Below are 22,396 nucleotides of genomic sequence, written 5' to 3'. Positions count from 1 at the left end.
TTTTATATATGATTTCTCAATTAAAGTTAATGATGTAATGGATGTGTTTTTGATACACTAAAATTCATGTTGCCACACACTGATAATAATTTATTCCTTCTTACTAAGAGGTGTCTCACCCTAATAATATTTCAACATTTCCGGATCTCGAGGGGATTGAGCTTAGTGTTATAGTACAGGGCATAGATAGTATTATTTAAAGTAAGTGCCAGTGAGAACTGATACATATATAGTGATGTTTTGTACACCTTGGGTTGTCATATGGTATTTGGAGAGTTACTTATGTACTTATGATGGGGTTAGAACTCTGGTATTGTTTTTGGGATTTTATGTATATGATTTCGTAGCTTGGCTTTAAATGAATTATAGATAGGTAAACCCTGTACCCTCCTTTGGGTATGGGTCGTACAGTTTTGGTATAAAAGATTTATGCATAGAGAATAGCACTCTGGGCCCCACTGAATTTGGGGTGCTACCATTGTGGTATCAGATTTTTTCAAATAAAAAAAAATTGTAGAATTTTCAGGTCATTACACTAGCTTCCATTACTTGTTCCCTTTTGTGTGTTCTGGATTAAAGGCCCGTTCACATACTGAATACACACATAAGTAACTTGTGCTTTGTCAACATCAAAATAGGGATTGGACTCAAGAAGTCAACAGTTGTCATGTACTCTGCTTCTGTAGTAGACAAAGTAATGGTAGACTGTAAGGTAGACCTCCAACTCACTGGACCATTAGCAAATGTAAATACATATCCAATAGTTGATCAACATTTATCCAGATCACCTACAAAATCAGAATCCACATATCTAACAATACGTTTATCAATAGTATTATTTTTCTCAAATACTATACCAATATCAATAGTACTCATAATGTATCGTAGGTAAAATCCATTTCATTGCTTGCCAATGTCCTTTACCTGGATCATGCATATACCTGCTCACCATACTAAAAGCTTGAGAAATATCAGGTCTTGTACAAACCATTGCATTCATCAGACTACCAACTACACTTGCATAAGGAACCTATGACATATACTTACGTTCCTCGTCTGAATTAGGAGATTAAGATGCACTAAGTTTGAAGTGAGAAGCAAGAGGAGTGCTAACTGGTTTTGACTACTTAGACATGCCAAAAAATTGTACTACCTTCTTCAAATACTATTTCTGAGACAAACTAACTCTTCCTTTCATTTGGTCTCTGCATATCTCCATGTCAAGTATCTTCTTTGCTTCACCAAGATCTTTCATCTCAAACTCTTGACTTAACTGACTTTTCAACTTGTTGATTTCTTCCCTATTCTTTGAAGCTATCAACATATCATCAACTTACAAGAGTAAATATATAAAAGATCCATTTTGTAGTCTGCAAAAATAAACAAAATGATCATGTTTATTTCTAATGTACTTGTGACCCATCATAAACTGATAAAATCGTTTATACCACTATCTTAGAGACTATTTTAAAACATACAAAGATTTACCCAGTTTACACACCCAATTTTCTTTTCCAGCAACCATAAATTTATCTGGTTAAGTCATATAGATTTCCTCTTCCAAATCAACATTTAAAAATATAGTTTTTACATCGAGTTGAACTAGTTCAAGATCAAATTGTGCTACCAAAGCCGAAAAAATCGAATGGAAGAATGTTTAACAATTGGAGAAAATACCTCATTATAATCAATGTCTTCCTTCTATGTGTAGCCCTTAGCTACCAATCTAACTTTGAAGCGAACATTATTTGCATATGGAAATCCTTCTTTGTTTATATAAACTCATTTGTAACCAATTGTTTTCTTACTCTTGGGCAGCTGAGCTAACTCCCAAGTCTGATTCTGATGAAGAGACTGCATTTCTTCATTCATCGCTCTTTTCCACTTGTCTGATTCAGAGTTCCTCATTGCTTCTTTGAAAGTGCAAGGAACATCATCACGTGCAACTAGAAGTGCATAGGCCACCATATCAGTATACCGAGCAAGTTTCTAATTTCTAGTCTTGGCCTCTGAGAAACAATTGATTCTTGTTGCTGTGAAGATTCTCGGAATGATTGAAATCTCCTCTTCATGTACACTATTCTCTACTGTAACTGAAGAGTTACATCGTGTAGTCTCATTTTTCATTAGGTTTCCAAAAATTGTCTCAACCTCCACCTGTTGTTGAGTACCACTTGTCTTTTCTTCAATTGGTGACTCCTTGCGTATTATTTTCTTCATCATCACAAGTTCATCAAAAGTCACATCCCTGCTTAAAATCTTTTTTTTTTTTCTCCTTAGACACCAAAGACAGTATCCTTTGACTCCTACACTAATCCCCAAGAATATTGTTTTTTTGGCTCTTGGATCCAACTTAGATTCTTTAACATGATAATAAGTCATAGTACAAATACATGTAAAGAATCATAATCACTAGTAGATTTTCTAGACCATACCTCATAGGGTATTTTTTCCCCTATTGCAGATGTCGGTAGATGGTTGATGAGATGACACGCATATCTAATAGCCTCAGCCTAAAACCTTTTGTCCAACCCAGCATTAGATAACATACATCGAACTTTCTCTAACAAAGTCTAATTCATGCGTTCTGCCACCCCATTCTGTTGTGGTGCATCTCTAACTGTGAAGTGTCGAGCAATGCCTTCATCCTAACATACCTTCATAAACGGGTCACTGGTGTATTCACCACCATTATCTGATCTAAGCAGTTTAAACTTTCTACCAATTTGAGTTTCAACTAATTTTTCCACTTAAGAAAAATATCACACTTTATTTTTATGCTTCATAGAATATACCCAAACTCTTCTGAAAAAATCATTAACAAAAGTGACAAAATAATGCATACCACCCAATGAAGCAATTTTAGTAAGTCCTCATACATCTGTGTAGATGTGGTCTAAAATACCTTCAGTCTGGTGGATTGTAGTGCCAAATTTCACTCTAGCCTGTTTTCCCAAAATACAATGCTCACAAAATTCAAGTTTACATACCTTAATACCCTTTAACAAGCCTCGCTTAGCCAATTATTGTAAAGATTTTTCTCCTGCATGTGCCAATCACATATGTCATAACCTAGTTGTATCTAGACATGCATTTTTCTCAGAAACAATAGTTGCTGAGCCAATAACTGCACTACCTTGTAAATAATACAAGTTATTTTTCCTTATTCCTTTCATGACCACCATCACATCTGATTTAATCTTTAAGGTTTCATCTTTCAAAGTGATAGTGAACCCTTTAGATTCTAAGGCACCCAATGAAATCAAATTTTTATTTAGATTTGGAACATACCTAGCATCAGTCAAGGTTTAATAGTTCCATCTTGACATTTCAACTGTATTGATCCTATTCCAGTTGTTTTACAAGTATTATCATTTCCCATAAAAATAACCCCTCCATCTAATTCTTCAAAATTAGAAAATCATTCCTTATTAGGACACATGTGATAGGAACAACCAGAATCCAAAATCCACTCACCAAAATAATGTGACGAAGATGTTCCTACAAGAGAAAAATCTGACTCACTTCCATCATAATTGGCCATATTGGCATTAGAATGTGCTTTGCTCTTATTCTAATATTGAATTTAGGGCATTCTTTCTTCCAATGCCCTTTTTCATGACAAAAGGTGCATTCATCTTTAGTAGGTCTCCCATGAGACTCGCTTCTCCTTCCAAGCTTACGACTTTGAGAAAGTCCCCTTATTGTTAGTGCTTCTCCTGTTTCCTTATGGACCATCTGATCCTTCTTTTTGTATTGAGTATTAATCAATGCATTACAAACAGCATCAAAAGTAACTTTATCTTTCCCATACAATAAAGTGGTGGTCAGATGTTCATAATCATCAGGGAGAGAATTTAGTAACAATAAGGATTTATCCTCGTCTTTCACCTTTTCATCCAAATTTAACAAATCAGTCAAACTTTTATTAAAGGCATTTATGTGGTCATTTATCGAAATACCTGGTTGATACTAGAAGCAAAACAATTTCTTTTTCAAATAGAGTTAATTTTATAAACTCTTGGTCATAAATGTATCTTCCAATGTCTTCCACAATTTCTTTGCAGATGTCTCCTTAATAACACAATATTTCTTATTTTTAGCATGACACAAACGAATTGTACCACATGCCTGACGATTGATCTTTTCCCAATCTTTGTCACCCATATTCACTGGTTTATCATCCAAAGCAATGTCTAATTCTTGCTGATACAGGTTGTCCATCACCTCACATTGTCACATACCAAAACTATTAGTACTATCAAATTTCTCCAACTCAAACCGAACATTAGCTATCATCTTTGACAATGATGTCAAAGCTATTAAGGTTGGAGTTCGTGTGGACAGATTTTTTCTACTACTGCATGCATAGTTTGTGTCATTTTCTATATATTCAATAGCAAACAACAAAGCAAAAGGCCTAGGATGTATAGTACCGCACCAACTATGTGTACTCTATATCTCCTATGAAATTTCACTTTCATCAGGCCAATCTCTAAGGAGCGACTGAGCCGGAATGGTCTCTGAGCACTCGCTTAGATAAAGTCATTCTCAAGCATCAAATATGGAATCAAGGATCCTAACAGAGAAATACCTCTGTATCGACACTATTCAACCTAGCTCTAATACCAATTGTTGTGTCGAGCACCCCACTTGTGCCAAACACCAATACTACAACTAATGCTATTGAATATATAAAAACTAAAGTAATGTAGAAACTAATAATAAAATACAGAAATAAAGAACAAAACAAGATTTTACTAGGTTTGGTACAGAATTACCTATGTCCTCGGGTGTCGATGATCAATCCACTACTTCCAAAAAAACTACAATTTTGAGGTGTAATTACAAATGGAGAGGTAAGCAAAATTTTCTCAACCTCCACCTATTGTTGAGTACCATTGGTCTTTTTTTCAATTGGTGACTCCTTGTGTATTATTTTTTTCATCATCACAAGTTCAACAAAGGTCACATCCCTACTTAAAATCTTTTTTTTTTTTTTTTTGTCTCTAGACACCAAAGATGATATCCTTTGACTCCTGCACTAATCCCCAAGAATATTGCTTTCTTAGCTCTTAGATCTAACTTAGATTATTTAACATGATAATAAGTCATAGTACCAAATACATGTAAAGAATCATAATCACTAGCAAGCTTTCCAAACCGTACCTCATAGGGTGTTTTTCGCCTATTGCAAATGACGTTAGACTATTGATGAGATGACACACATATCTAATAGCCTCAACCCAAAACCTTTTATCTAACCCAGCATTAAACAACATACATCAAACTTTCTCTAGCAAAGCCCAATTCATGCGCTCTTCCACCCCATTTTGTTGTGATGTATCTCTAACTGTGAAGTGTTGAGCAATACCTTCATCCTGACATACCTTCGTAAACTGGTCACTCGTGTATTCCAGTTTTTGTTTGTCCCACATCGGTGGGAAGGTTGTTTGAAGTTTTTTGTTTGTCCCACATTGGTGGGAAATATTTTTTGAACTTGAAGTTGAAACTATATAAAGAGCTCACCTCTCCATTTGTAATTACACCTCAAAGTTATACTTTGTCTAGAAGTAGCGAATTGATCGTCGATGCCCGAGGACGTAGGTAATTTTGTATCGAACCTTGTAAATTCTTGTCTTGTTCTTTATTTCTATCTTTTATTATTAGTTTCTACATTGCTTTAGTTTTTATATATTCAATAGCATTAGTTGTAGTATTGGTGTTTGGCACAAATGGGGTGCCCTGCACAACAGGATCTTCACTGAATATAGTTTTCCGAGGAACCCACCAAGAAATTGTTGTTCATGCTTCAACATGTTGAAAGAATGATCTTGAATGAACTATGATCATGTCATGTTAAAGAATGTGGCTAAAGGTGGGTGGCCATCAATTTTTTAACTAATTTTTTCCTATAAAACCTTACATATTAAGTCACCAATTGTTAGTCTTTTAAGCTTTTTAATTAGCTTATTTCTTTCGACGACCCAAATTTTACTTGGGTATAAGGCCCCTAGTAATGTCATACAAGCATTCAAGTAAAGGCAAAAATGAAAGCTAAAAAAAAAATTGATTAGGCAAGAAAAATCCAAATGCGCCCAAAACAATAGAATGCAAAAGCTATGAAAGGAATGTCAAATTGAAAAAAGGCAATCCAAGAACAAGATTTCAACAATATGTTAACCCAAACTACATTAGGATGTGATCCTTTATAGGGTACATAGGCAACTTGTTTTTTAACAAGTTTGGTTCAAACTTCATTGCTATCAAATGTACAAATTTTCAATGACAACACTAGGGGGAAAAGGGGTGAACCACTGGTTTTTGAGCCAGAATTTTCATCATTTCATTTTACCTAACCCCGGCCTACTTTCATCTTATGTCCAGAAGTTCACCTCAAAGTTATGAATCTTAAAATGATATGTGAAAAAGTTTGCTCAAAGATGACAAGAATGAAAAGAAAAGGATACTGAAAAAAAAAATGAAGCTTGCTAGGTAGAAAATATGTAAGGCATCATATGCAAAAGTTAGAGCATGCAAAGTGGAATATCAATTAAGCTCCTTATTAAGTAACAAATCAAATTTTGGTGTTTATTACAAAAATATCCATCAAGGGTTTTGTGAGGGCAACCAATGATAGTGATCCTTGGTCCTTTAAACCCTCATACACATTTTGAGCTGAATATATCCCTTCTTTCATGACCCTGAGATTAGCTTATTTTATATGTTATAAAAGCTCATTTTGATCAAAGATTGACTGCTTATAGTGTATAGTCTTAGTCTCTAAACTATGCATGCACTATCATCTTCTTACCACCACACTGAATCATGTAAACTTACCTTCACAAACAAAAGCATCATTGGCTTCAAAAAAAAAAAAAAATCATCATCCTTTGCATGTTTAACATCATCCTTTGCATGTTTAACATCATCCAACTTCATTTCTAGAAAAAAAAAAAGATTTTTTTTTTCAAAAGAAAATTTTTTTGTCAAAAACTTTGGGGCTTCCCTGATTTTCCCATCTCCATAAGAAACACCATTGTAGCCTTGTATTAGCATTTTACATCATTTTGGCCTCGTGCTATCATTTTCATATGCCAAGGGTCCCATTCCCTTATTATCACTTTTGTCTCCTCATTTTTCATTACAACCTTGTCTTGTCAATCCTATACTTTACATGTTGCAGCTTCAAACCATCCTACATGTTGCAGCTTCATGTGATCTCGCATTGCTATAGTAATATTCCATCAACTTTGTACCAACATTTTATGTCTTCCAGTCATCTATCTAGATATGGTAGGTAGTACAATTTGGCTGTTGTACTCTTTTTCCCCATCACACAGATATGGTAGGAGGTTCAATCTAGTCACTATGTTTTATTTTTGGGCAAAGATAGTGGGCAATTCGATCCAACCACTACAACTTTCTCTAATCTCCTTTATACTAAGATGGTGACTAAAAATGTCGCCACCACATGCCTTCCTTATGCAAATATGGCAATTGTACTTGTCACCATTGCATCCCTTTCTTATGCATAGATGGTAGTTGGAACACTACCACAACACCTTCATCTTTCCCATACGCAAAGATAGTAACTATACATGTCACCACTCCATCCTTTCCTTATGGAGAGATGGTAACTAGACATGCCTATATCCCTTTCTTGTGCATAAATGGTGATTGGACACACTAACACAACACCTTCCTCTTTTCTATACATAAAGATGGTAATTGGACACGTTGTCACTACATCTCTTGCGTAGATTTGGTAACTGGACACGTTGTCACTACATCCTTTTTTTGTGCATAGATGGCAGTTGGATACACTGCATAAGAACTTGTTATTTCAATTATTATAATTGATTGGTAGCATTTTTCCTTACTTGAGAGACTCAAAAAGTGATACAACTTTTACATTTTTAGAGTGTCTACAAGGTAAGGAGAAGAAAAACTTGAGTTTTTCTTGATCTTTCTACATCTTTAAAATCAATGTGGATTATGGTCCTTTGAAAAATGAATTTTCAATAAAATTTTATGTTGCTTTTGATCTACCAATCTTAGCCATTCATTGGCATTCTCATTTGCTAGCAAAATATATCCATTTGGTAAAGTCTTTTATTAATGCATTTGTTGAAGCCATCTTAAGGTGATGAAAATTGTGGTTATTCAATAGTTTCCACCCTCTTAATGATCTTATATGTTGCTAATTGTTGATCTCTCATTATCTTGGATAGAAACTCATATTTTGTGACCCCATTATAGATATAGTAGAAGATTTATTAAACTTTATTTTCATGGTTTTTTCTCTATTTTGAAAGGTTTTTTGTTATGAAAAATTGATAGTCTCTTGTAAATCATCGCATTTAGATTCCAAATGAGAGTATATTATCTACTAATCTAGACATGGTTGGGGGCAAGCTTTTGCTTCTGATTTAGTGCCGCTCGAGGGGATTTAAGGGCTTGTCCCCAAGTCTGGAGTGCTGACTTACCAAAGAAATATATTATTCACTTAGATTTACTTGCGACGCATGACCAGAAATTTAATAACACTTACCAAACAAATTTATAAATAATATTTTTTTAAAAAAAATAAACACACACACACACACCTACTAGCAAAACTGTTGAAAAAAAAAATGGATAAGCTCGGCAGAAAGAGTTGTTTTATATTACCCAGTCCCAAGAAAACAAACTCTCATTAATAGTCAATATTCTGCCCCTGCCTTGGTAGGAATTGATACGTCAAAGTATCAAACGGCATCTGTATTAATGAAGACAGCAAATTATACCCTCCGTCTTAAGAGTCTTTATTCTAAGCTGACACCAAACTTGTATATAAAGAGCTGCACCACCACCCACCTTTCCCTTCATTATGGAACTGTTACAGAATATATATATATATGTGGTTCAACCTCAGGAGCTAGCCGTCTTGCTACTCCACCCATTACTCACCCTCATCACTCACTTCATCATTTGGCTCGTAACCATGGCTCATATGATGGATGCACTGCAGATCCTGGCTCGGCCTGCAGGTCAAGATTATAGCAGAAGAGATCAAGAGAGTATGTGTTAGAAGCCATGGCGGTATCTCTCCTGAGCTTATTCTTTTATGTTTCTTCCTTTTGTACTTGAACTCCACAAAGGCCGCTCGAGTTTTCTTGACCTTGCAAGTCCGAGGTTGGCTGGTGGCAACGAGCGACTCTCAACGTTCTTCAAGACACTCCGAGTGCAAAACTCTTGTTTTGAGTTCACGAAAGCTCTTTTCTGACTTCCTTGTTAATCTATGCTACGGGTCTCGAAGACCTGGCCTATGTTTTTTATAGAACTTTTATAGAATAAAATGAAGATGGTTTTTTAGCTTTGACCATGCTTAAAACATAAGATTAGAAGAAACTTATGTTGTTTCGACTCCTGATAACAAAAAAAAAAGTGCTGCATGATGGTAGTTTCTCTTTTGTATATATGCATTTTGTTGCATCTATGTATTTGTGTATAATTTGCAGCAATGAAGAAAATGTATTTGTTACTTGAAAATTATTAATAATAATGATAATAATTCTATCTTTTAACCATGAAGTAGGACAAAGTAGGTAGTATATTTTTTATAGACGGCCGTGCAAAAGAGGGTCGATGTTATTTGCTGTGAAGCAAATGATAACTAGAGAGTTCCAACTTCATGGAGAATCATCATGTGTTCAATGTAATTTCTTTCTCAACCCTGTTTCTTTTTGTTCCTACTCCTACCTTTCAAGCTTTCACTTCATCTCATCATCAAGCAAGCTTATTGAAGGAAGGGACAATTAATTGTTGAATGTTATATTGTGGAAGGCTTGATAAAATTAAGTGCTATGTATTGAATAATGTTTGTGTACAGGATAATGAGTGCAGCTTCAAATCTGTGAATTAAATTTAATTGACTATAACTGAATTTGAGAGTGAATAAGATATAATAAGATATGAACTTCTGCACAAATTGGGAAGTGAATTAGAGATGGGATGGTATGTGCTTCTGTCGTGTGGGGTTTGAGCTGGGAAATCATTGAATTTGATGGGATGGTATGTGTTTATGTTGTGCGAGGTTTGAGCTGGGAAACATCATAGTTTAATGGGGGAAAATCTCGCTTGTCCAGTTTGGCAAACAGCCAATGTTTGTTTGGAAGCTTCTTTAAAGCCAGGGGAGATCCTGACCTTTTGAAAAAAGAAAGTAGTTTTCAGAATTTCCACAGGTGCATGCTTCTACTTGTATTGGAAGAAGATATATTGGTGCACAGGATGAACATTATACTAAATACCAAGGTAAATCCTAAAGTTCAGGTTGAAGCCTGAGAGAGAGAGAGAGAGAGAGAGAGAGAGAGAGAGAGAGAGAGAGAGATTACAATATACTAGGAAATTGCCAAAATTTAGTTTTATTAACCCCACAATAGCAATGATCCTCGTGGAACTATTCCTCAAAGAGCAGGGCACCCCAGTTGTAGCCCACAGGGTTAGTCTGGCCTATAAATAGGCTGGGATACAAACAGTGAACACACTGAGAATAGTAGTGATATTTACAAAACCATGGCCTCCTTCCCAAAAGGAAATCCAGCTTACCCTGCCCAGCCGTTGCCAGCAGCACTTTGCCAAAATGGTTTTAGCAAAACCACAGCTTCTACACCCACCAAATATCTCAGTTCAAGGTATAGACAAAATAGCAAACCATCCTTGGCCAAAGCAATCAGATGATTCCATATGGTTTCTTCATTTCTTCTCAACTATTTTCCTTCGAGTAATTCAAGATTCAAGCTGCAAGTACTAATACTTTAATTGTCCCCTGACTGTTAGCAGTCAAAATTGTAGGGCTATCGCTTTTCCAGCATACAGCGCTGATGAAGAAAGACCCTGCATCCTCCTCAGCCTCTTCAATATCAGGAGAACCAAATCTATGCCAAGACACAGGTTTGGAGATTGCCTACAAGTGAATACCAAAAGTTACAGTTTCAAGGTTGAATGCATGAACATGAGCTATAGGGTAGTGTTACCTTATGGTAGACAAATACTTCATTGGTTTCACTGCCGCAAGCAATGTACTCGCTGTTTACTGTGAGACCCACGAAGTTCTTCTCATTTGTGTGGCCTCTAAAAGTCCGAACCTGAGAACATCAAGCATATGAAAAGACAATTTAAACACCACTAGAGAGAGTGATGCACATGGCAATAAACATGGGCTGGACGACAAAGACGATTAAACCAAAGACCAAAAGAGAGGATCCAGCAGTGCCTCAATTAGTAACTCCTACTTCATGAAAAATTTGCGCTTTAATCAAAATTACCGCACTTTAAAATAAGCAATGAGGATCCTACACGCCAAGAACAATGGCAAGCTAAATCCAACTCAATCAGACCCAAGGAAACTTAAAGCTGAATACTTAAATCCAAAATTTATTCAGGCTTGAATTGAAAATTTCTAGCTTAAGGTTGGACTGGGCTCAAATAGAGACGTCACATGAACTGGCCAACAGGAATCTAAATTATATATTTGTATGCTAATGACAATAGTAGTACACTGTAAAAAATTTTGCTCTTAAAACGATTTTCCAATGATCCCTTCACACTAGTTTTAGTTGCTTTCAATATATAACAATTAGCTCATGTTTGGATTATAATTTTAGTTGCTTTCACTATATAACAAATAGCTAATGTTTGTGATAATCCTTATAATCTTCATGTCTGAGAGAGAGAGAGAGAGAGAGAGAGAGAGAGAGAGAGAGAGAGAGAGAGAGATTTCCCCATTTCCAAATCGAGCACGGTTTTGAATAACAGTAGTCTTTTATAAAAACATGCTCTAAGCTATAGCTATTATATGGAACACTCTTTGAATAGGCACTGGATAATAGAAAACAACTGCTCTGGTAGAGCTGAGTGTAAAGCTTTGAGGGATGGCTGTTAGCATATGAAGAAAATGATGCTTCAAAAATCCATACAGAAGACAACTATAAGGTGGTCATTGCGGTCTTACTGGCATATTCAAGGTGCTTAAGTTATGATCTATGTATCATGATGTTAGAAAATTGATCTTTCAATTTGACTCTTAAAATTTTCTCATTTTTTCAGAGATGAATAAGGCAGCCCCCTGCTTAGCCAACTTCTCCGTTATCAGTATAGCAGTACTGTTTTCCCTCCTGTTTGGTCTGGGATGTATGATGATATGTCTAGAGTGTACACCTAGGTATGTGTTTTTTTCCTAATTAAAAGGCTTCTTTCACCCAAAAGAAATCCAAAAGTTGGTCTAGAAACCTTTACACAGTTTCACAACTCAAATAATTTTTGTAATATTTGCATAAATCCTTTAATTCCCTAAACTTCAGCAAGGGCATTCAAGGGGTTCCAAATTGTTATATATTTTTGCAACCTACCATTTTTCATGATTAGACAAATTTAAATTCACAATTCTGTTTTCTATTTACTTGCCTTTAGAGTTCCAGCTGCTATTTTTTTTTTTCCAGAAAACCATATATCTAGTAGGCATGAAAAACCATCAGACAGTTCATTTGGGATTTTGATGTCAAGCAGTGTCAAGAATATGACAAGTGAAATAAACAACTTCAAAAACATATATTACTCACTGGCAAATTTTCCTTGACGTCCCATAACCGCAATGTGCTGTCTGTAGACGCAGATGCAAGTTCATCATTGGACAAGAATTTCACATATGAAACAGCCTTTCGGTGTCCACTGAATGAGTGGATTGGATTGCTGAAGCTTCTTAGATCGTAATAATGGATGTGATGGTCTGCAGAACCAACCTGAAAAATGCCAGTAGTGTTCATATTCTATGGCTCCATTTGCTTCATCAAGAAACGAAATCAAGAAAATAAGCATGTGCATGACATAGCACCAGACTTTATATCATTATGGCCATAATGACAGTGGCCAACATTATTCCAAATCAATACTCCATAACTTGAGCTTTTGAGGTATTCTAGTGCCTTCACGCCATAAATACAATTAAGAAAGAATTTTTCAATATCACTTTTCCCAACCATTGAACTAGCTTCAAAGTGGATTTTCATATACATGCATACAAGCACTCAGGTATATATGAAGACATCTCAGTCTTAATATGTATCTTAGACTCCAAAAATGGACTCCAGGGCCATATATTTGTCATGTTCATCAACAATGACTACAATATCAGCTAACATAGTCATATATTTAATCCCACCCAGATTACCTCTTTCAGAAGACAGTGGTCTCCACACCCCCTGTTCTATTCTTTAAGTTCCCTGAATTTGGAGTCATGTTGATTTCAATTTCAAATTTATACTCACGAAATTGTTCCATAAAGCAAGATCCAAACATGCATGGAAGCACACTCTGCAGAGTGTGGAAGGCACACTCAAGTGACCTTGAAATACGTGATCCTAATGAGTCGTATGATGCATTTCACAAGGCAGATGACTACACAACAATAACTTTTGAGAGACTACATGAGAATTAAGAATTGATATTTAACCGGCTTGACTTCACAAGTATAACAGTGAATGTCATTCAATGTAAATGCAATGGGAGAATACCGCAATGTGGAAACTCGATCCAGGATTATACTTGACACAACATATATTCGCTTTCATGTCGATATTAAGAATACTGGTTGCCTGCTTCGTGCACCAAACCTTGACCTGATTAGTACACAAAAGAAACAAAACATGATTAAAGCCCACTGCTAGATTCTGCAGAGGTTCAGAAATGTATAAATCATTAAACATTCCTACTCGAGTGGAAAAAACAAAATACAAATGTAGTCTAAATTTTTTCTTATATGTATCAACATAATCGTCCTAAATTATTCTAATTAATTATATTTATAAGCAGCCCACTCGACGGCTCTACATGTTCTAATGCATTAAGAAAAGGTGATATGACCAACCCAACCCTCCAAATATGGAAGCATGGGATCACTTTGATTTTCTGGATGTACAACTCCCCTATCCAAAACATCTCTATAAACCACCCTGCATAAGTGATTATAGTGTTTATAATAAGTGGCAATTAATATAAAGGAACTCAAAGAAGAATATATGCCTAGAGATTTGATAGGGTTTTCAAAAACAAAAAAATAATGTGATAGAAATCCAAAATGGGAAGTATGCTAAGGGGTGTCAACAGGAAATATTGGCTTTGACCAAAGGTGGGTATAAATTAGTGGTAACTAGCATTTTTTTTCTTTTTTTCCTTTTTTTGAATGGGTAATTAGTTTATGAATAATCAGAAGAGACAAGTACAAATTTCCAATCATGATCTGTTTCCTTGAAGATAGTCAACCCCGACCCTCACCCAAAAATATCCATTATTACACCTTTTTTGTTGTATTTGCTCCACCATGACCCTACATAATCAAATGCCACAGCTTAGATATAGCTGCATCGGGTCATCAACTGATTAATATATGAACACTAAACAATGTTGCTTCCTTCACTACTGTCATACACCACGACAAAAGCCTAAAGATTAGTTAATCCAATAAGGAAGACTTAATATAAGGTCAATTGCAGGGTACCTTACAATCATCACTGCCAGATACAAGCATTGAGGAATCTGTGGGTGAAAAATCAACACTCCAAGCACGTTTTTCATGCTCTTCATATTCCATCACACTCTGCATGTCAAATTGTTCCATTAACATGCACAAATAACAATGAGAAATATTGTCACAAGCTATAACCACAAAAGGGCAATATAACTATTTTTAAATGAAAAGAAAAACAGATGTTATGATTAACTAAAAAAAATGTAAGACCCGACGCAAGCCTCACACACCATTGGGGGTATGGAGAGGCCAAGATGTAGGCAGTCTCACCTCCATGATTTGAACCTTTGTCCTTACCATTGAGTCAAAGCTCGCTTTCGTAATTTTATGAGTAATATAAATAAATAAATACATATAAATACACACACACATATATAGATATATATATGTAAATACCTGCTGTGTAGTGACATCCCAGACAGTGACTATTCCCTCGTAATCACTACTAGCTATATGGTTCTTAATATGCTTGTTCCAACTCAAGCAACTGAGTTTGGAACGTGTGGGCATATCCACAACAGGACAGTGCGCATTTGCAGGTTCATTCACCACCTGAGAAGAAATAGAATAGCCAGTGATCAACAAACCAGCTTAGGAAAAAAAAAACTCAATACACAAATAATATGCAGATCAAACTTTAAAATCTATTGCAAAAACCAAGTTCATCAAGAAAAATGTAAATAATTCTTTCAATGAGATAAGTGTTTTTGTGTGTGTGCGCACGCGCACGTGTGGGGGGGGTTACATAGCCCAACGGCAAGAGCTCATCCACTCAGTGTAGTGGCAGAGGATCAAGCCCTGGAACCAGTCTGCAGAAACCAGGCAACACTGCCTTTTATCCTTACAAGAGTAAGATGGGAAGGGAGGAGGGGCTTGTGCACTAGTTTGACCTGTATTAAAAACACACATCCCCTTTATGAAGACACAAGCATTATAATCCCTACAGGACATCAAGAATGTTCTTTGTAAATGCATAACAAACTTTTTTTCTTTTTCTTTTTTTGTAACAAAATGCAGAAAAAACTTTAATAGCAATGAATCCTTTATGATAGACTTGCATGAGTAACTCGTAGTAGTCAAAGACACAAAGCACACTCAGGCACAAAGGCACCTGGAGCTTAGGATCGAGGTGCAAAGTGAAGGCACGCATTTGTCAAAGCTCCAAGTAAAATGTCCTACATAATGGATTCTTGATTTGTAAACAGATTAGACTAATATTGGAATTTTAAAATACCAAAATATTCAATACTCGGGCATAATGAATAATATATTACAAATTTTCAATAATATCCAATGTTCATGCCATGAATCCCACAAAATAAAAGCATTCCAGAGAACAGCACTCAGATTTCATGCCAGAAATTCCAGCTAACAGAAGCAGAAATGCTAAGAAAAAGCAGCAGAGCAGAGATTCTGATCAAAGGCAGGTGAAGAGAACATCAAGAAGGGGCTCAGAGCAGGTCTAACTGAGAGCAGAAGAAGAAGAACCATCAAAATTTGGTGGTGGTGGTGGTGGTGGTGGCGGGGTGATTCACAGCTCAGACTGAGTGCAGCAGGGCAGAAAATTTCAAGAAAAAGTGGCAGAAGTTCAAACAAAAAAAGAAAAAAAAAAACAGTCAAAGAAAACAAAAACATCAAAAAAGAGGGTCATAGCTCTGATTTTGGGCAGGGCAGGGCAGGCCAGAGGAAGAAGAAGAAAAAGAAGAAGACTGAGAGCAGCAGAGCAGAAAAAACACTGGTTTTGGTTGACCAAGAAGAAGAAGAAAAAGAAGAGGAAAAGAATGAGTTGGCCTTTGATCGCAGATCTCCCTGTTTCGTGGAATACTGATAAAAAAAATCAGAAGATGTTGACTTCCAGAGAGTTAAAAGACATTAGATGCAAAATAAATAAGATATTTTTCAGTGTTTTTCACCATTTTTTTAAATAATCATTCACACCTCGCTGCACCTCTTGAAAATTAAGTCACCTCGACCCCTATGTGTCACAAGCCTCATTGCCCCAGTGCGCCTCACGCCTAGGTATATCTTTGAATACTATGTGCATGCCTCAATCAGACCAACATACACACACAAACACACACACACATGTAAACCATTTTCAAAGAATTTGAAAAGGAAGAAGATAATCCAGACGAGATTGTAGCAATTTTTTTCACAAGTTTCCAACCCCAGGCTTGCAGCTGTAACCAACTTTGCCGAACAGGTTTTTTTTTATTTTTCTTTTTTCAAGTTAGAACCATTACAGTTTCTTAGAAAAATAAAATTAAAATTCCATACCTAAGCACACTCAGGCCAAACTGCTTTCTTTCCTTCAAAAAGGTAAAAACCATTACAATTATGGACAATAACAGAAAGCACCAAAATCTAAGCACATTCACTGGCTTACAGCCATAACACATACTACTAAAACCAAAGGCAAAAGAACACCAGATTATCAAAGCACAAGAAACACCAGAATGTTGAGAGCTTACCAATGAGAAGTCAAAAACTTTGATGCGTCGTGAAACTCCAGCAGTAGCAAACAACTCATCATCACAATCAAATTCTATGCTGCAATAAGACATTTGCAATTCTACAAGTTTCAGAAGCTTTGATTTTAAAAAGAACTCAGAAATAGGGAAGTAGAGGCTGTGGAAATCCATAAACTGAAAGAACATCTATTTAATATTTAACCTGGTGAACAACCATAATAATCTGAAAGAAACTAAGCTTAATCATGATCCAAGTACAAACCAAAAAGAAAAACTAACTAAACAAAAAGACTGAAATCTACACACCCAATTTTGATGTAGATGCCAGGGTAGTGGTCCACCCTCCGATCAGTCAAACTAAAGGTGTTACTACACCATAAATCATCATCCATAACAATACAAGTTTCAAGCGAAAACACATCAATAATATCACTACAATTACAGAATACCGAACATGCAATGATCTCTCACCATGAGCAGACATCAAATTTCCTTGAACCTTAAAAAACATCACTCATAACCTAGTAGAAGATTTCTTCCATTCAAAATTTTCATTAGCCATATATGCTATCACCTATAACTTAAGTAGCTGAGCAAACACACACATACACAGCCCTGTAACAAAAAAGAAGTTACTTTAGCGCTCTTGTAACTCAGCTGGAAGAGTTAATAATTGGCAATGAAAATTAAAATCAATATACAAACTTATTAAAATGAAATGCAAATGGAAAAACATATGATTCATGCTTCTCCATAAACTGTTTCTGCAGTTGAACCAGCCAATCCCAGAATTACCAAAATAATCAAGATAGATGGTCAGTTTGTCAGGTCACAGTCACTGTTCTGAACAACAATATTGATGCGTGAAATTAGAACCTCCAACTAGGCAAGGCATTAGCCTCAAGTGCTTGATCCTCATGCTCCCTCATTTTCTTACATAAAAATTAAGATTCATAAGCTCTACCCTGGTAAATGAAACTTACGAATGAAATATCAAAGTACTAATGATATTCCTGATACTATATACCAAGTGGCATTTTTTCAGACGCCACGGTGGGGGAGGGAGCTTTTGGATTGTTGTGGTGGTGGTGGAATCCCAGCCAGTGAAGCAAGTATATCAGAAAAGGTGAGTGGCAGGTCAAAAGTTGCAAGCATTCTTCTCTAAGTAATAAGATACGAATTCTAAAACTACCCTCAACTGGCACAAAACTCAACTCATCCAACACTGCTTGCCAAGCTGGAGCATGGATAACCTATGCCTACTTGGACGACAGAGAAACCAAACTCCCCAAGAAACTTCAAATCACAACCTCGACCACAAAAAACAAACAAGAGAAAAATATCAAGGTACCCATTCAGTCCATAATAGCCAATCATGTCAAAGTATCAAAGCTATAGGAAAAGGATCTGATATTAGAAACAATATTACTGAACAACGCTCCAAAACAACAGAAATACTCTAAGGCCTCCACAAACTAAAGGACAACAAAAAAACAGCAAATATGAGACATAAAATCAGAAGCAGATCATCACTTACCTCTTGTTATATCATTCATATTCAATCCCACAATTAACAAAAATGCTAGTCAATCCAAATTCAGCACCCAGAAAGCATTGACAGGCCAAGGCATGCGAGCCACATGTAATCTGCTTTTTGCACACTGAAAAAATTTACTACCAGCATACAATGCCCTTAAACATGGAAAATCAGAACTAAAGATAACAACCGTTATGCTTGTCCTCACACAAAGGAAAAAAAATCATGGAGACGTGCAGTCAGAACAGAAGAGAAGAAAGGCTCTCAGTCAAAGCTGCAAACCACCCCCCCCCCCCCCCCCCCCCCCCCCCCCCCGCAAAAATTTTTTTTTTCTTTTGCTGTGTTTTTTTTTTTTTTTTTGGCAACCTGGGGTGGAGGGGGTGGTGGTGTAACAACCCAAATAAAAATGAAATTTGAATAATTAAGAGAGAGAGAAATAGAAACAGAAACAGGTCATAGACTTCGTCGCGTTCGTCGACGACATTGCATTTAGGGAATAAAAATGATTTCAAGAGATTGCCTGGATTTGTCGACGAGTGCAGAAGAAAATTCGTCGACGAGAAAATACCGAGGGGGATTTTTGCTGCTCTGAATTTCGTCGACAAATATAGGGTCTCATTGATGAATTTAATGAAGGACTCGTCGACGAGGTGACGTGTCTCGTCGACAAATCTGGCCCTATATATATCAAAAATCCGATTTTTATCTCCATTTTTAAGCCATCTTCGCCCTCTCTCTCTCTCCCCTTCGGCTCTCTCTCTCTCTCTCTCTCTCTCTCATCATTTTTGGGCCAGATATACGTCAGATCGACAATCCGAAGTCACCACGACGCTCCTGGCAAAGTTCTCTACGAGTTTGCCGAAGCGGATTGTTGGGAAAACGAAATTGGAAATCATCCCTGAGTTGAGGTAAGGCTTTTTAAGTCAAATTTGGTCTTATGATAGTTATAAGAAATTATGTACGCATGAAAATACTAAAATTTAATACTGAGAGTTTCAAGTTTCAGGGTATTGATCAGGAAATCCTACAGGGCCAAGTTAGGATATTTTAGGGGCTTTCTCAATAGTCAGGTAAGGGAATAAACTAAAACAGTTACTTTCCATACAAATTATTATTAATTATGAGTAAATCTATTTTCAGAAAAGTATATGTTATACTTGTTTATTACGAATGAAAAATACGATTGGGAAAATACTGCTATGATGATTAAAATGTATATGTATATATGAGATGCCAGAAAACCACGATTTTAGACTGAAGTATGACTTTCAACAGCACATGTGTGGCATGAATATTATTTTACGTGAAATGTATTATGATATGAATAATTTTACGAGCAAAGCATGTTTTCGGGTATTATGAAAAGATGAATTATGTTGTGATGATTTTGATGAATGTATGATAAATGATTTATTTTCAGAATGTATATACCTGAAACGATTCTGGCGCGAGGCCATGTATTTATGTTATCGGCACGAGGCCGTATTTATGATATCGGCACGAGGCCGTATTTACGTATGATTTTGGCACGAGGCCGTATTTATGATTCCGGCGCGAGGCCGTATTTATGAAAATGATCGGCACGAGGCCGCTATTATATCATGTATTATATGTTATCAGAACCCGAATGTTAGTTTAGTTCAGTTTAGGGGCTCGGTACCGTAACTTATAGATCAGATGTTTATGATCAGATTAGTGCTAACCACCCCACGAGAGAGTGGGAGATAGATAGTCGATGTGGCTTTCAGTAGAGTGTGGACGTCCACCTGACAGTCTGAATCAGGGTGTGGCGAGCCCATCGTACTTACAAACATATTTGACTTGGCAGTGGTCGGTCAGCCATTGTCGGGTCCCGCCTTCGGGCTACACAACCCGTCATGGGGGGTAATACATGACACCAGCTAGTTATTCATCCTCGGTATATTTTCAGTACTACAGTTATAATAAATGTTTTATGTATGTTACGATTTATTAATAAATATGAAATTATATGATTATCTAGTATGATATGATGAATGTTTACAGAGTTATGAAATGTACTGTATACGTATAAGTACTTTAAATATTCATGTTGTCATACAGCTGTATTTAGTTTATTTTCCCTTATTGAGAAGTGTCTCACCCCCAAATTATAAATGATTTTCAGGAAACCCAGAGGGACCGACAGGTCAGGGCCGCCGTTGAGTGGGTTTAGCTTCCCTACTAGAAGGGTAAGCGTTGGACTAGGATCAGGAGATTTTTGTTGTACGATCCTAGTAATATTTTGACTTTTTGAAAAATTGTAAATAAATACAGTATTTTGGGAATGTAAATAACTCTGGTATTATGTTTCATGGTTGAATGATTAAGATTTTATTAGGTTTCCGCTGTGATTGACAGGTGTCCCCATTACCCACGGGTTCGGGTTGACTTTTCCATTTATTATGTTATATTTCTTATTTAGAAAATTGAGCTCGCTACAGGTGGTGTGGAATTTCTGCTCCTTTGCAATTTCTTCTCTACTAAGTCTTCTTCTTCTGCTCCACTGCTCAGTGTCCTCTCTTTGATGTTCTCTCACCCCTGCCTTTCATTTTTCTTTTTATTTTTTTGCTTTTTTATTTGGAAACTGAGCTGTTTTTTTTTTTTCCACCTCAGCATTTCATTTTCTTGGCATTTCTGCTTCTGTTATCTGGAATTTCTGCCATCTTAGTCAAAGCAGCACTGCTGCTGCAGTTACTTTTTTTTTTTTTTTTTTGGTTTCCTGCTGCTTATTTCTGCTTCTATTTTGTGGAACTTACAACATGAATATTGCATACTTACAAATTTAATGTTATAGTATCCAGTTTTTTTTTCTAGTATTGAATAATTTGATATCTTAAAATTCAAATTTAGTGCTAATGTGTTTACAACCAAGAATCCATTATATGAGGTATTTCACAGACAACCTTGATAAATGTGCACCTCACGACCTTAATGTTGTGCCTAGGCTCCAAGTACCCTTTGTGCCTCGGTGCACCTTGCACCTTGGACTATTTTGGTTAAGTGGATAGGTTAACCCAATTTGGTTGTTACTCAAAAGTGTTTCCTGGCATGTGGCCATTTTTGGTCGTGTACCCACTGATTTTGGACAAGGTTTGTCCAATGCGCAGTTTGCACATTTGGTTGTAATATTGTTTCGATATAGGAAAATCTCAAGTAGTTTACTTAGGGAGTGGATGTAGGTCAAGTTGACCAAACTACTATAAACCTTGGTGGTGTTGTGATTGTTTTATTCCCTGGGTGAATATTTTCTTTGCTTCTGCAGTTTACAATTGTTTTATAGTTTGTTTTTACCCAATTGTAAAGTGGATCCATTTGGCATCCATGGTGAGGACCGGACTTGCCAAAGGTCAGTCAACCAATAGACCCCCTCTATTTGCTCGCACAAACTATTCCGAAAGCCTATGTGCAATCAATTGATGTAAACATATGAAGGATTATTATAAATGGTCCTCATGTTCCTGTTAAGATTGTAAGTGGTGTGTTTGTTATAAAACCTGAACATGAATGGGATGATCTAGATGATAGGACCATAGAAAAATCCAACTAAATACTAATGTTGTCAATGCTTTATAACTTATACCGTGCTCTTGACCCTAATGAGTTTAATCGTGTGTTGCATACGACTTGACTAAAGAAATTTGGGACAAAATAGAAGTAATGCATGAAGGGACTAACCAAGTTAGGGAAACTAAATAAATCTTCCGATGCGTGATTATGAGATTTTCTGCATGAAAGAAAATCAATCTATTTCAAATATGTATACTTGTGTTACAGATATTACCAACCCAATGAAAGGATTGA

The 22,396-nt window shown here is 36.2% G+C and overlaps 1 protein-coding gene across 2 annotated transcripts in view; it reads right to left on the bottom strand.

Annotated features, from left to right (window-relative positions):
- Nucleotides 1–10,390: 10,390 nt before the first annotated feature.
- The window catches only part of LOC131148755 (E3 ubiquitin-protein ligase COP1), a 47,039-nt gene continuing 35,033 nt past the window's right edge, over nucleotides 10,391–22,396 (bottom strand). Inside the window, exons 7-13 of one of the 2 annotated variants that reach the window (XM_058098664.1) lie at nucleotides 17,038–17,116; nucleotides 14,963–15,118; nucleotides 14,537–14,635; nucleotides 13,554–13,658; nucleotides 12,603–12,782; nucleotides 11,019–11,129; nucleotides 10,391–10,948 (exon numbers count right to left, since the gene is read on the bottom strand). In XM_058098664.1, coding sequence (XP_057954647.1) covers nucleotides 10,778–10,948; nucleotides 11,019–11,129; nucleotides 12,603–12,782; nucleotides 13,554–13,658; nucleotides 14,537–14,635; nucleotides 14,963–15,118; nucleotides 17,038–17,116 — 901 coding nt within the window. In that variant the 3' untranslated portion in view covers nucleotides 10,391–10,777. The remainder of the gene's footprint in view (nucleotides 10,949–11,018; nucleotides 11,130–12,602; nucleotides 12,783–13,553; nucleotides 13,659–14,536; nucleotides 14,636–14,962; nucleotides 15,119–17,037; nucleotides 17,117–22,396) is intronic. The other variant, XM_058098665.1, reaches the window with a different exon arrangement.

This window comes from Malania oleifera, chromosome 2, assembly GCF_029873635.1.
Source record: "Malania oleifera isolate guangnan ecotype guangnan chromosome 2, ASM2987363v1, whole genome shotgun sequence".
Lineage (NCBI taxonomy): Eukaryota > Viridiplantae > Streptophyta > Magnoliopsida > Santalales > Ximeniaceae > Malania > Malania oleifera.
Note: the sequence above shows the minus strand (reverse complement) of the source record. Positions and strands in the feature narration are given on the sequence as shown.